The following is a 14,759-nucleotide window of genomic DNA, read 5'->3' on the forward strand; positions in this document are numbered from 1 at the left end:
CGTTCTGTCAATCACATTCACACACTGCCTCCGATATTTTCGTCTGTCATAAAAAAGATTTTCTTCGATTCTCGCATCTGTAATAAGAATTTTGAGAGGTGTTTTGACAATTCAAAGGAATACCGTATAAACAAGCGCCAAGACCTTTATGCATAATGAACTAACATGGATGCGCAACCGTATTAAGTAACATTAACTCAATAATTGTTGGCTTATGCATTAATTAATGTCAATGAATGTGGGATAGTAGAGTGACACCTCAAAATAATGGAGAAATTGTGTGACCACATCAACAATAATGTTCTTTGTAAACATTGTAAATGTTGTAGATTGAGATCAAGAACTTTATTAAATCTAATTAACGTGCACATAATATATCACAATAATACCATTTAAAGTGCGCTAAGCATCCTGAAAATATCATGTTAGCTTTATTGAACCTGTTACGCTTCACATTTAACAATCAGATTAAAAAATATGTGAATATATAATGTCAACTTCTGTCAAACGAAGTGAAACTAACAATCACATCATAGGATCTATTGTCATCTGTTATTAAATGAGAGAACAGAGGATCTGAATTGCTCAGTCTGATTCATTGCCAAAAGGCTAGTATTCACAGACTAGAAGTGCTAATAAGTGTTAAAAAAGAAAAGTCTCAAACAACTGTTTTGTGCATCAGTTTATCTAGCAACCACTGCCTCAAAGTTTGCTAGCAACTTGTGGATGACTGACAGCCAAGGGGAACCCGCCATCGAAAGCTGCGTTTAATACTTCATCGAGAGTGCTGGCCAAAACAAAATCCAGGTCAGCTCGCACATTGGCAGGTATCTCCTCCAAGTCCTTCTCATTGCGCTTGGGGATGATAATTCGTTTCAGATTGGCCCGGTGAGCTGCCAAGACTTTATCTTTTATACCTCCCACCTGTAGTGAGACAAGATACATCTTGTTGGCTCAGGCAATACATAAATGATGATAAATTACCTTTTAATAATGACTAAATAGGATTTAAAAGAATAAAAGTAAACCTTGTGGAATTTCCACTATATTTACATGTAGGTCCACATAGAGTCTGTCTACAAAAAGCTTCTTTTTATTGCATATATTTTGGCCAAATTAGACTGTGTTTTTTTACCCAACATATACTAGTTATCATTTCTCCAATAACATTAAATATAAATCATAACAATATTATTCTGCTCAGTTCTGCAGATTTCTCGGCACAGACATGCAGAGGAGTTCCACACGCTTCACAAGGGCCTACTTGAAGGTTTGATTGTAAAAGAGTTTTGTGTTTCTAACCGGCAGTACCAATCCTCTGAGAGTGATCTCTCCAGTCATGGCCACATCAGAGCGCACCAGCCGCCCGCTCAGCAGAGAGGCCAGGCATGTTACTATGGTAACCCCAGCGGAGGGTCCATCCTTAGTGACGGAACCTGCTGGGAAGTGTAAGTGGATGTCGGTACCCTCCAGAAGATCAGCGCTGCCTGCAACAAACCAGCGTTACAATAAATCATTGAGCGAGTTTTTAAGCATTTTGTTTTGTACCAAAAAGCTTCTTGTGCCGTATTGCTCTTTCGTTGACGTTGACGAAACATTGACCCAGTGATCCAGTCACAAATGTGCTTTCGACCAATCAGCATTCAGAGCTGAAACTGTCCATCGTATAAATCCCCATAACTTACCATGAGTGAGGTTGTAAGTCTTGGCATTGCTGCGGAGCCAGCTGATAGCTAGATGGGCTGATTCTTTCATGACATCTCCAAGCTGTCCGGTTAAGGTCAGCTGCCCCTCCCCTTCCATACGACTGGCCTCCACAAACATGATCTCTCCACCCATTGGAGTCCAGGCCAGCCCTATCGCCACGCCCGGTAGAGTCAGCCGCCCTGATACCTACGTAGAATATTCAGACGCAAAAAAATATTTACTTTGTCTACAGTAAATAATGTTCCTTTTTCACTATTTTGCACCCCTTGAGTAACTGAGATGTAGAGCTATTTTAAATCCAACTGTAGATAGTTGATTGCTAACACAAAGCTTTGAGGGAGAAGACTGGTGTGATAGTTCAGCAGAATCTGGCTCTTCTCTCACTGCTTCTGGCCTTTCCCTGTCCTATCTCCATAGGCATGGCAGGAATGCATGCATCCATTACTGAGGGACAGAGCGCTTCTCCTCTGAGAAACAGAACTGCACACCACAGCACACGATGGGCTGCAGGGCAGAAGTCTTAAAGGTCTGTCAATAAATGAGGTATGTGAGTAATGGCAGGACCGTGCTGAAAATGGCAATGTCAGTTGACAATGTTGTACAGAACAGGAGGGTTCGGCACAGGGGATTTTTTTGCACCCCATTTTGGGGTTCATAATGTATAAAATGATCAAAACATCGCAAATGTTGGTTACGCTGTCAAATTTGTTGTTTTTATCTGTTCACTTTCAGAATATAAAACATCTATGTTGGTTATAAAATGGTCAGTTTTTGAATATATTTTAATATGATTGTAGTAGAGTAGGCGGGGCGAGACCGTGGTTCGAGTCCGGTGAGTAATTGTGAATTAGCCCCAGCTGTGCGCACACCGGGCTCGAATCACGTAGGAGATTGGGAGCGTATAAAAGGAACGAGCGACCGGACCGTCGAAGAGAGAGGACCGGGCCCGAACTTGTGTTATGTTTGTATTTATGTTCATGTTTTGTTCGCCGGCGGTCGTCCGTGAGGGGCCGCCGGCTGTTATATTACTTTGTTAAATGTTTTGAATGTTTGCCGGTTCCCGACTCCTTCCTTCCATTTTATGGAGTTGTTACAATGATATAAACATATTTTACAAACTTACAGCCGCAGAAAAAATAAAGAGAGAGGAAAAATTATGATTTTTGACTACTAACATTTCTCCCAAATGTCAAATAAAAATATTGTTTTTAACAAGAGACACAGGGAAAAAATAACAGAAAAGATGCTCAACAAGATAAAACAGTAATATTTGTACATGTATTTAGGAAAAGTTCATGTGATAACCTTGATTTTTATCACAGTTATCATGTGTCTTGTCATACCGTCAGTCTTTCACATTTGCTGTTGGAGGACATTTTGTCACTCCTGAGGTTTGGTTTTGTTGAAGTTCAACAGACACTGGACTAGAATGATCACAACACGTCTAGAAATGAGGATCAAATTCTAATGGTCTCTGATTTTTTTCCGCGCCTGTATTATTGTATCACATATCACTTAAATCAGCAATTTATCAATTTTTTTCGATAAAATGTTGTCAAATTTGGTTCATTTTTAAACCTCCTCTATTAGAAACCTAAGACACTCTGAAGTGCTTGTGTCTTATTGTCTCGCTGTTTCATCAGCTTGATACACAAAGATGGGATGAAGCTTTAAGTGCACTCTGTAAATTCCAAAAACATTTCCTGTAAAGCCTTAAGAAGCTTTCAGACGTTTATTTGACGCTTACCTCCATTTCAAAGAGCGGCGGGCCAAGAATATCTTTGAGAGCGATGTGATCAATAACAATAGGCATGTCTGGAGGAGCCCCAATCCCAGAATCCTCTTCCTTGCTGTCTTGACCTGAAACAGAGCGAAGAAATGTGGGAATAAAGGCAGTCAAATATAATTGCGCCTGTACGCCTTTTATTATCTGTTCTATCTTACAGTTTTTATTTTCTAAGGTGGTGACAGATATCATGGCCAGAGGGAGACAACTGAATAGAAAAAAGAATAATGGAGAATTATGGGATAGAATGATGCCATAGGGGTCTGGCTATGAGGGAGAGCAGGTGTTATTTTAATTTTGGGAGGCAACAATAAGACGAGTGGTCGTGATGATGATACACAAAGAAAGGAGCTATAGGGTGTATTTACTTTCAGAGGACGTCTAATGGGTCTTTTTCTGACAGTGTTTTGTGTTCTAGCCGTTGGCAAGACTCACTATTATTTACATGCCCCTTGCTGACCAACGGTCATGTGACTGGACTGTTAATGACATGCAAAGGAGGAGGACCATGTTGTGAAGAACAAAGAAAGAAAGTGTACTCATGTTAAAGGCTATATGAAGCATGATTTTTGACTAATTTTCCATTGTTGAGACCTTGTTATGGATGATGCAGTGGTGCATGTTAAAATAGCTTAGTGCAACCAACGTTCTTCAAAGAAACAACTTGAGAATGAAACAAATGACTTTTTTGGAGGGGCGAACTATTCATATAAAGAGTTTAACATACCAAAATAACAAACCCATTCTTTTACATTCCTGCAACTCAAAAGTTATAAAACTGAATACACCAAGAAAGCTGACAACAGCAGGATGCACACGCTACAGCTGTCATGATGATAAGACTTAGAACAACACCTGCTACATAGTACAGCAGACAGAGCGTGAGTGACTGAGGTCTGCATAAAACACTCAAATACTCATTTTTAAGCTATACTCAAAGACAATAAGGCCTCCTGGACACAAAGACCTATCCACGAGGGTGCAGTCGAGAACCTCTGACCCTCCTCTCTCTAAATCTTTCACTCCTCACATATGGGCTAGGCAGGACAGAGAAACAGAGTTGAATTAAATCTATGAACAGAGTCACCCCGACTGTGTTAACCGCCAATGCTGTAACTCCTGTACAGAAGAGCAGCTGCAAACACACGAGGTTGGGGGTCTGAGAGGGGGGTCTGAGGCCGTCTGTTAGCACGCTTCACCCTCCTCTGAACCTCGAGGGGAGGCTTGTGCTTGAAAAAGATTGATGTAAAGATGCAGTGTGGGACTAGTTTTAGGACAATGAGCGTGTTTCAATGTGTATTTGATTCTGTCTGTGTGTGAACACACATTTTCAACCAATAAGATTTCGCTGTGGGTGTGGCTTTAAGTAAAATTGAAGTGATTTTGGTTTAGGATTTCTAGGACAATCTCAGCATTAGGTCTAAACAAGGGCCGTCAAACAATTAATCGCATCCAGAATAATGGTTTGTGTTTACATAATATATGTCTGTGTACTGTGCATATTAAGTTTGTATTTATTAACACATACCCATAAACATACACGTATTTAGGAAATATTTACATGAATTTATTTATATTTACAAATAATTAAAATTATATATAAGCCTTTATTCATTTTTATATTTTCCTTAAATATATGCATGTATGTGTGTACTTACAAATACAAAATAAATATGCACAGTACACATACATACTGTATGTCAAAGACGTTAAGGTGTCTCCATCAAAAGAAATGTACAAAAGTGATTTCGTATTCATAGAAAGCTCATTAAATGTAAGTAAAATTTCTACTTTATGGTTTCAACTAAGTTTTTCGAGAGTAAAATGTCAACATTTGGTTACTTTACATTCAGTGTAACACAATATTTATGTACAAATTCAATATAACATATTACATTTCATTGTGCTTTAAATGAGTAACAAATATATTATCTACAAATGAGCAAAACCTAGGATAGTGGTAAAACATAAAAAAAGTGTAAAATTACAACTAATTAGCATTTGGGGTGAAAGTAATTATAAATAGATTTGTGTTGTAAATACTGTATGGCTGACAAAATTGTTACACTAAATGACACTTTGGTGTGCGTCTTCTGAAAATCAGGGGGAAATGTACGATACCATTTTTTGCTCAGAAAATCAAAAATGCCATTAAACTAAACAGATAACTTTTTTAACAACAACAATTTGAAGCAGTATTACACTTATTGTTTATATTTAAACCCTTTTTTGTCTTTGATCCATACACAAACTTTTACTCTGGATGTTATTCATTGCGATGAATCGTTTGACAGCCCTATGTAAACCAAAGCCTGAGTAAGCTGCGGTAATTCTAACACAATCATTTGCGAGAGCTTCTTACCTGGATCAGTTGGGGACTCCTCTTTAGAGACCTTGTGACCTTCAGCGACCTTTACAGCCACAGCCCGACAGATGGCCCCGATCTTCCTCTCCAAAGACCGCACGCCCGCCTCTCGCGTGTATCTACAAACACATTCGCACACAAATCACATCCCCACCGTCAGGGCTGGCCCGAGGGCCATTTAGCACATAATCATCCATAAATTAGCACCTCTAGTGGAATGAGTTAATTGATGGACCCTGATGAACTACTGACTTTGAACAGACAACTTTGGAAGACCTGTTATAAGATACTGTTTTGAAAGAGAGTAAGAAAATAAACGGATACAGTTTACTATGGGAGACATAATGGGGCATATCCATCTAATACTCATTTATTTTCTATTTTTTTAAGTGACCTGATTTAGCCGTCGGTACTCTTCAGTCTTCCCTCTGTTCCCCAAATGGTGGAGTTATCAGATCAAAGCTCTTTAGTGCACAGAACATTGTGTGTCTGGGTTCATACTTGCTGATGATTTCCACTGTGGTGTCCTGAGGGATCTGGAGCTGTTGTGGGCTCAGTCCATGCTGATCCAGCTGATGAGCCATCATGTGCCGATGGGCGATTTCCACCTTCTCTTCCTGGGTGTAGCCTGAAGAGACACACATGCCGATATTCAGGACATGAATAACAACAAACCAATAAAGAACATCTGCTCTGTTATGGGATTGAGTATATTGTGATGAAGTTAAAATCGTCACTTATCGATCAACAAAAGTGTCATGTCGTCAATACTACATCCTGCTGCCCTGTTTTGAACTGTTGAACTCTGACCTGGCACCTGGAGGACCTCCATTCTGTCCAGCAAGGCAGGGGGGATTGTCGCAGTGGTGTTGGCCGTGGCGATAAAAAGGACTTGCGAGAGATCAAAAGGCACGTTGAGATAATGATCAGTGAAGCTGTGGTTCTGCTCCGGGTCCAGAACCTGATAACAGATTACAGAGAGAGACATTTTGCGCATCAGAAATGATGTCAGATTAGGCAGGTGTCCTCATGTCAATTCCGGGAATCTATAACGGCGCCCACAAAAGATTACACAGAATGTGTAGCTTGATCGACAGAATGCATATTTTTACCAGGCGCCAAAAGATGCTTGAAAACATAATCACACTAGTCTGAAGAGGTAACCATAGCAACAGTACTTTGCCTTAGAATCATAGACAAAACATAAGTACCTTCATTATAGTGAATTATAAATCGCAATCGACTTCAGTATAGTTTCCAAATGATTGAAAAATCAATTCTACAAAATGAAACTCGGAGCAGACTGAACGCTAGAGAGGAGGGGTTAAAGTGATAGTTCACACAAAAATGAAAATTCCGTCAACATTTACTCATCCTCTTGACTTTCTTTCACAGAACACAAAAGAAGATATTTTGAAGAATGTTCTTAACTGGACCCCATTTACTTGCATCGGTTTCGTGTCTATACAATAGAGGTGAATCAGTGACAGGGCAGTTCGGTTACCAACTTTCTTCAAACTATCTTCTTTTGTGTTCTGTGGAAGAAAGTCATACAGGTTTGAAATGATGAAAGGATGAGTAAATGATGACAGAATTTTCATTTTTGTGTGAACTATCACTTTAACTTTTCCATCAAACTGACATCAAAAGAGAAGGATCACGACTCCAGAGAGGAAGTACGTTTTAGATGTTGTTAAAACATTATGAAAGCACATGAATAAAAAATAATATAGATATGATGACCCTTGCCGAAAAGTCATTTAAAATATATATATATTATATAATAATAAGGTTAATATAAGGGAAAGTCAACAATTTGATAAAAGATAAGCATTTGAATCTTTAAAATATTCATCATTTATGCGGAATAAAATGTAATGTGTTTCAAGAAAATAAAACAGGACCGGTTTGAAATTAAAGTTCAAAGTCATTTTATAATTTATACACAGACTATTCTCATGCTCTACCTTTCCATCTGCAAAGAATCAACTTTAACAACTTTTTGAAATGTTCCCTAACTAAAGCTTACTCTCCACTTCTGCTGACCTAAACCCCTGAGATTTCTGCTGAGCTTGCCGAGTCATGTCTGCCCTCTAACCTGCCTCTCTCCTCAATCTGATGCACGTTGAAAGAGGTCACATGCTTTACAGCACGAGCTGGAGGCCACTCCCCGGACAGTTTTTAGTGGCGATCTTCTGATAAAAGACCACTGATGTTATGTTGAAACTATAAGATGCTTTTCACTCTCTCTCTGCTAGATTTGTGTAAAAGATGGTCATGCCACAAGAAAATAGGATAAGAATCACACATGTACGGATGTCAAGAACATCTGCATCACAGCGTGCACGTTTGGATATTATCTCTGCGTTAACAAACAAGCGCATTCACAAACAAGTGCGTGTGCAAACGGTTGTGTACATATGATATGATGTATCATGTAATGTGCATGAAACTATATTAAAATGTATAATTAAATGTAAATAAATGATTTGTGTGTCAAGCTTACCCCTAGAAGTATTTAGCTTAAACTGAAGTTTAGCAAAGTGTATCTCTGTTTCATATGTGAGGATGAATATAGAGATGACAAGCTCAGTAGTCCCTATCATGTCAACATAACATGATGTGCATATGCTTACACAACACCAAATCTAGTGTACGACCACACATCAAAACATGACCTCAATTCAAAAGACATTTTTCAGCACAATGAAAATAGTCAAATGTATATTTTAAATATACCCCCAAAAGCCTAGCTCTTAGATTTGATGTAAAACACCTCAGGAACATGGTGTCCTGTCCCGACCGATATATCTCTATACATTATAATTTGCATATATTTTTTCTCTATCACGTTTGGGTAAAAATCTGCTGAATGTGATATTCTCCTCACCTCCAGCAGGGCGGCGGCAGGGTCTCCCTGCAGGCTCTTCCCCAGTTTGTCCACCTCGTCCAGTAAAAAGACAGGATTGTTTACACCAACAGTTTTCAGTCCGTTTATGATGCGGCCAGGCATGCTACCAACGTACGTGCGCCTATGAAAGCAGACGCGTGGAGATAAGAGGGAGATGGAAAATTGGGAGAAAGAGAGAGCGATAAAAGATTAAAACATGGAACGTGACCCAAGATTTGTATCAGACCTCACATGGACAAATGGAAAAGAAACATGAAAAGAGTTACAAAACGGCTCTTCATCTTCAAATCGACCTGAAGTGCAATTGTTTTTAAAGGTTCATACTGACTGTGATTTTATCACTGGACATTGCAAGGTGCCTGTAGAGTGTTCCTGCCGCTCATTGATCTCATTTTAAACCTTATTTGTGGATAAATGAGCAGCATTTTCAGTTTTATGCCTCGTACAGGTATTGAAAAGACGTGAGCTGGCAAAGGTGTGCCGCAAATTGGATTTGAGTGCATATGATGGGTTTGGTGCTATTTTACATAATCTTGACAACATATAAACAAGATTAACAGCATTTCCCCCCGCTGAATTGACACCAAGGCAGGATATGAAGACAGACAAGAGTGACATGTGCTTTAATGACACTCATTAGTGGTTGTAAGACTGCCATTGAACTTTATAAGGTCTACAATAGTAAACTAATCCATGTTCTTTTAAAGAGACATGAAATGAGGAGACAAGTGTGTGGGAAAAGCTTCTACGAGCCGTTTGTCCTAAGGACACAATCTGTCCGTATGTGTGAGCGGGACGTTTTCATGTCGACCAATCAGAGAGCCCGGAGGCTTGCCCCGGCCTGCAGGGTGTTTGTGATGTTATCGCCTTGTAGTTTCTACAGAGACAAGACATCAAAGGGGACCTCAAAGAGAACATTGGGGTTTAAAGTTTCTCCCATTATTCAATGCACTACGTCACGTCTCTTTGGGAGGTTTGTCATAGTCCGATACCTCAATTTGGCCCACATGTTGGTTATATCTCACCATTTAATGACAATACAATGTTTAATGGTTATATTGAGTTTCACATGGCTGAATTATCTAGCGTGAGTCGTCGATCGCAGTAACATCTGGGTTGAGTCATAGATGTTCAGCACTGCAGGAAAATGTTTGGCAACCTAGAGCTTAAAAAAATGATTCTGGTTTTAATATACAACGTATAGCATTGTCTCCTATCATGAAGTCTCACCTGTGGCCACGTATGTCCGACTGGTCGCAGACTCCTCCCAAGGCAATGCGGTGAAACTCTCGGCCCAACGTGCGGGCGACAGAGCGGCCAACGCTGGTCTTTCCCACACCAGGGGGTCCCACAAAACACAGTATGGGACCCTTAAGGGAACTCTTGAGCTGCCGGACAGCCAGATACTCTAACACCCTTCTCTTTAGCTTCTCCATGGCGTAGTGATCATTATCCAAAAGAACCCGTGCTGCCCGGATGTCCAAGCAATCTGAACGGAGCAGGTATATGAAGTGATGCTTACATTACAAAACAGCACTACAGTACATAAAAGCACACATCATTTCCAAAACGTGAGACATCAAATGTTCTTTTTACTATAATTGTACGGTCAACTATTGTAACTTAAGAAATAAACCACCACCCGCTGAAGCCTCTGTTTGCAGGCATGTTGTATAGATTTTGAAAGGAATGCATGTATTTTATCAGAGACATATGCATCTCCTTATATCATATAACAAGACACAGACATTTGCAGCTGTCCCATAAAGAAAACTTAAACCGGAATTTTCTTTAAGGTTCTCACAAATCATACAATGTCTATTCTCCATTTACAGTATTCCCATGAACACAGACCTGTGTATTCCTAGGGTGATCTATACCACTAAATCAATTTTCCACCCGTGAACTCAAAAGACTGTACTTTAAACTCGTGAAATTTTCCCAGCAGAATTCCAGCCTCAAGGTCTGTTTCACATCTGGCAGGGGAAATAGAGAGGTATGCATGGCATTGTATACATGTGCGCCTGGTCGTCCTGTTCATGGACAGTCCGAGATCATATTTCAAAGAGACCTGTAGACTTAGGACAATAAGGAATTCAGACGTTTCCTTGCACATGTGTGTGGTGTTGCGTCTGTAAATAAAAACAGCTGCAATCATGAAAGTAAGGAAAACATGAATGAATGTATGTGTATTTTTAATGTGTTTTAATATGCTGTGCAAGAAAATGTGTTGTAGTAAAGTTTTCAGAGTCTCCTTGTGACCATGGGAAATAAAATATCTTCACTCTCCAGTATTCATTTGTGACTTCAATGGTTTGGTAAATATAGATGTGTCGCCCTCTGGTGGTGGCCAGAGACAGTGCAGGGCAGGTCATATTACAACTATAATATATATTTTGTACTTTTTCACAAGTAAATATTAGATTTATTATTGAATACTGAATATATAACGGCTGTAAAAATAATTTTCGGATATTTCAGATTATTTTCGAAATACTAGCAAACATTCAAAGCTATGCCAATTAGAAATATATGATTATTTAAAAAAAAACATGTAATAACTAAAATTCACATTTCATTAAATCGTTTAATGGAAGTTATTAAAAAAAAAGCAATGCTTCTTGCAAAAAATAAAAAATACATATTTCCAAATACATTTCTCCAAAGTAATAGTGTTAATAAATAAGATCTTTCTGACCTGTGGTGCTCTTGCTCCAGGGAAGTTCAATCATCATCTCCAGGTAGTTGCGGGTCAGCGCATACTCTGGCATGGACTGTGGCATCTTTTTTAATCTAAACAAAGGTCACATACTGTCATTAAAAATCAGTGTTGAACCCATATTGACAATTGAATGGTTATCAAGTCAATTTTTTTGCAAAGCGATATTAAAAGGATACTCCAACCCATGTCTTTGTTTAGTTGAAAACAAAGAAAGATGTTTAGATGAATCTTAGCAACTGAGATTTCAGGGGTGGTCAAAAGTTTAAAATAACCAAGAATATACACTAATTTTCCCCTACAATGGTAGTCAATGGTGCCCGAGAAAGCTCAGTTGCTAACATTCATCCAAATATATTTGTGTACCACCAAACAAAGAAATTAATAGTTTTGGAACAAATTGAGGATGAGGATGATTTTTTTCACATTACATAATTTGCTTGATGCTATGGTTCTTTAATAACTGCTATAATATATATTAATTTAAGAAATGGTTAAATTATGCATTGTGTCATTAATTAAGATAATAATCACAGCATAACATTCCGGCCTAAAAAATGAAGTAAACATCAGGTTGTCAAGCATCCTTGCTGTCTAGTGTGTATAGTAAAGCAGAAAAATTATACAGCAACATATCTACTGATAAGATCAAAGACCAGTAAATACCGCCTAAGCTCCTTCAGACAAACACGCAGTGCAGCCTCTGGCATAGATGCAGCTTTGACCTTCCTCTCCAGTGAAGCCGTATCATCACCATCCTCATCGTCGCCTTCCTCCTCCAGAGAGAACTGACGGCCGGGAAACACACCGCCTTTACGGATGGACAGCACCTAAGATGTAGAGGAATAAGTGTGGATAAGAACAGGAGGTGAGGTAACAGATGAGGATAGAACAGATGTAAGCCTACTCTCTTGTCATCATCAGGTCTGAGTTTACGGGTCTTCTGTAACAGCTTGAGTCCCTCAATTTGTCTGGTGAGCAGAGGAAGAGCCTTCTTAAACCGTTCCTCTAAATCCAAGGCATCCAGCACCTGACAACAACACATTCAACAAATATTTAAAAAACCTTTAGTTTAAGAAGGCCGCTAACTATTATGCCATGGTTTGGTATGGAAACATGAAGATTCTTGCATTCACAATAAAACACTTATTTCTGGTGTACCTGCAGTTTCTCTTTGTTGGAAGTGCGGATCATGGAGGCCAAGACATCAGGCAGGGTTTCTCTAGGTAAACTGTCCAACAACCGTCTGAGTTTAGCCACCACAGGCACTGACATATCCAACATCCCAACCAGCTAAACAAGGAGAGGTCAGAGGGCAAGTTTATTAGACTCCATTAAGAGCTTATAGGCAATGAAAAGATCTGTGCAGATGACTGGTGCCAAATGAGGAACTAAAAAAATATTTTTTACTTCATTGTCCTTTATTTAAAGCCTATTTTGGCTATTTACGTTTATTGCTTCCAGTTTAAAGAGTCCCCTGCAACATTAAAAACTTAAATGTGACTTTGAACTTTTGAGTTGCACAACCAACCAAGCAAGTCAAAGTCCAACTTCACCATAACTACAATACAAAATGTGTACCTGGTAGGCATTCCCAGTTAAAACATATATTGATAAAATATATAGCTTGAATACACGTAAGTCACCAAATGTATAAATGCACATTATCAAAGAACACATCACAACATTACATCCAGACCACTGTCTGACCTGTACAGCAGCCTGATAGAACCTCTGTGACAGTTCCCCCAGTTCATTATCTGCTTGAAATCCCTCTGTGTACTGCTCCAGTTTGTCAAGTTGTTCCACCTCGGCCAGAGGAAAGGGCCTTTCCCTTACTAGCTGGGTCACACGAAAGCGACATAGACCTGTAATGAGCAGCGTGTAGTGCGGTTTCGGCCAGTTACTTCCCACGACCTGCACCGCTAGTCCAGCTGTGCCAATACTGTAGAAACATAGCATTACATCTTGTTAAGCTTTTATATTAAAATTGTTCATATGTTTATTATAATGTTAAGCTTTTTGTTATTGATGACTTGCACTCAGGGAGTATACAAAATATTTTCCAATAATATGAAACGTGAATACCCCATGTAAATAAATGAATATAGAATTACTATTAAACTTGCTAAACCTTTGATATTCAAAGTCATGTGTAGGCATGTAAATTAATGCAAATTGATTTAAATTGTGATTTTAAAATATTTATTCTCTGAAAGTGTTGCATGAGAGATATGCCGGCTCAAAATAGGTATACAGTGTCGAAGGGATAGTTTACACAAAAATGAGAAATATGTCAAATTTACTCACTGTCAAGTTGTTTTAAACCTGTATAAATGTATTTTGTTCTGTTGAAGACAAGAAGATACCGTATTTGTCTAAAACAAACCACAAGGGCACCATTGACCACCACAGTAGTTTTGTTTCCTACTTTGGAAGTCAATTGTGCCTCAGAACTGACCGGTTACAAACATTCTTCCAAATATCTTCTTTCGTGTTCAGTGGAATAAGTTTATTCAGGTTTGAAACAACTTGAAGCCGTGTAAATTATGGCAGAATTGTCGTTTCTATGTGAGCTGTCCCTCTAAAAACACAACTGCTGAACTGGTATAGCAATGCAAACCCACAAGATTAAAGTCCACCTGCTGCACAAAAGATAATTCTAGAATACAAACTCTCTAGCATGTACAAAATAAACACGTTTTGGTTAATCTTGACATTTTTAACATTAAAATTAATAAAATAAATACAAAATGTTCTGTGTCAGTCATCTTGGTAAACAGGTTGGTAAACAAATGTGTTATAATGTGTTAAATGACAGTTATATCACACTGTAGTCTTGCAGCTGGTTTGACGGTCTCTGACATCACTGACCCACCTGTGTAATGACGGGAGCTCATCGCTGTCTTCTTCGGGGTCTCTGGTGTTGGGAATGACCCCGATGATGGTGCTTTTAAGCGAGGTGCCTTTCAGCAATCTGCTCTTCACTAACTGCATGTTTCTCGCCGTATCCACGCTGATTCTCACGGTCGAGCCGGGTAAAAGCACTCCATCATGAGTGCACAGCAAAGGCAGCCGGCTGGGGATCTGAATGCCGCCGGTGGAAGACATTGTGTGGAGTTTGGATCAACGTGAATAACAATTAAACTTGTTATCGCCGTGAACTAAGACGTAAGGAACGCCTCCATCGAATGATTTACTGGGACAAGTGAAAACAGGAAGCTGAAGTACGGCAGGTACAGTAGGACAACTGTGGTAGCGCAAACGGAAA

General features: G+C 39.1%; 1 protein-coding gene across 2 annotated transcripts; it reads right to left on the minus strand.

Moving 5' to 3' along the window:
• Positions 1–317: 317 nt before the first annotated feature.
• lonp2 (lon peptidase 2, peroxisomal) lies at positions 318–14,709 on the minus strand. 2 transcript variants are annotated; one of them, XM_056766432.1, is made up of 15 exons: positions 14,367–14,709; positions 13,199–13,433; positions 12,650–12,781; positions 12,396–12,518; positions 12,155–12,318; positions 11,468–11,562; positions 10,000–10,258; positions 8,749–8,890; positions 6,669–6,819; positions 6,360–6,486; positions 5,856–5,977; positions 3,455–3,567; positions 1,686–1,893; positions 1,312–1,487; positions 318–924 (listed from the first exon to the last, which is right to left on the minus strand). In XM_056766432.1, the coding sequence occupies exons 1-15, from the start codon at positions 14,597–14,599 to the stop codon at positions 703–705; spliced, it is 2,502 nt and encodes an 833-aa protein (XP_056622410.1). In that variant the 5' UTR covers positions 14,600–14,709; the 3' UTR covers positions 318–702. The 2 variants fall into 2 exon arrangements, with proteins under 2 accessions (XP_056622410.1, XP_056622409.1); XM_056766431.1 differs by having other exon boundaries at positions 1,303–1,487.
• Positions 14,710–14,759: the final 50 nt, after the last annotated feature.

This window comes from Triplophysa dalaica, chromosome 14 (genome assembly GCF_015846415.1).
Source record: "Triplophysa dalaica isolate WHDGS20190420 chromosome 14, ASM1584641v1, whole genome shotgun sequence".
Classification (NCBI taxonomy): Eukaryota; Metazoa; Chordata; class Actinopteri; order Cypriniformes; family Nemacheilidae; genus Triplophysa; species Triplophysa dalaica.

What these genes read in the sequence shown, in the direction of transcription:
- lonp2 (XM_056766431.1), bottom strand. Translation starts at nt 14,599, where the DNA reads ATGTCTTCCACCGGCGGCATTCAGATCCCCAGCCGGCTGCCTTTGCTG. An exon ending in ACAGTGGAAATCATCAGCAA is followed by an intron (nt 5,978 to 6,359) that starts GTATGAACCCAG and finishes ATGTGTTTGTAG; the next exon opens with ATACACGCGAGAGGCGGGCG. An exon ending in GACTTACAACCTCACTCATG is followed by an intron (nt 1,488 to 1,685) that starts GTAAGTTATGGG and finishes GGTTTGTTGCAG; the next exon opens with GCAGCGCTGATCTTCTGGAG.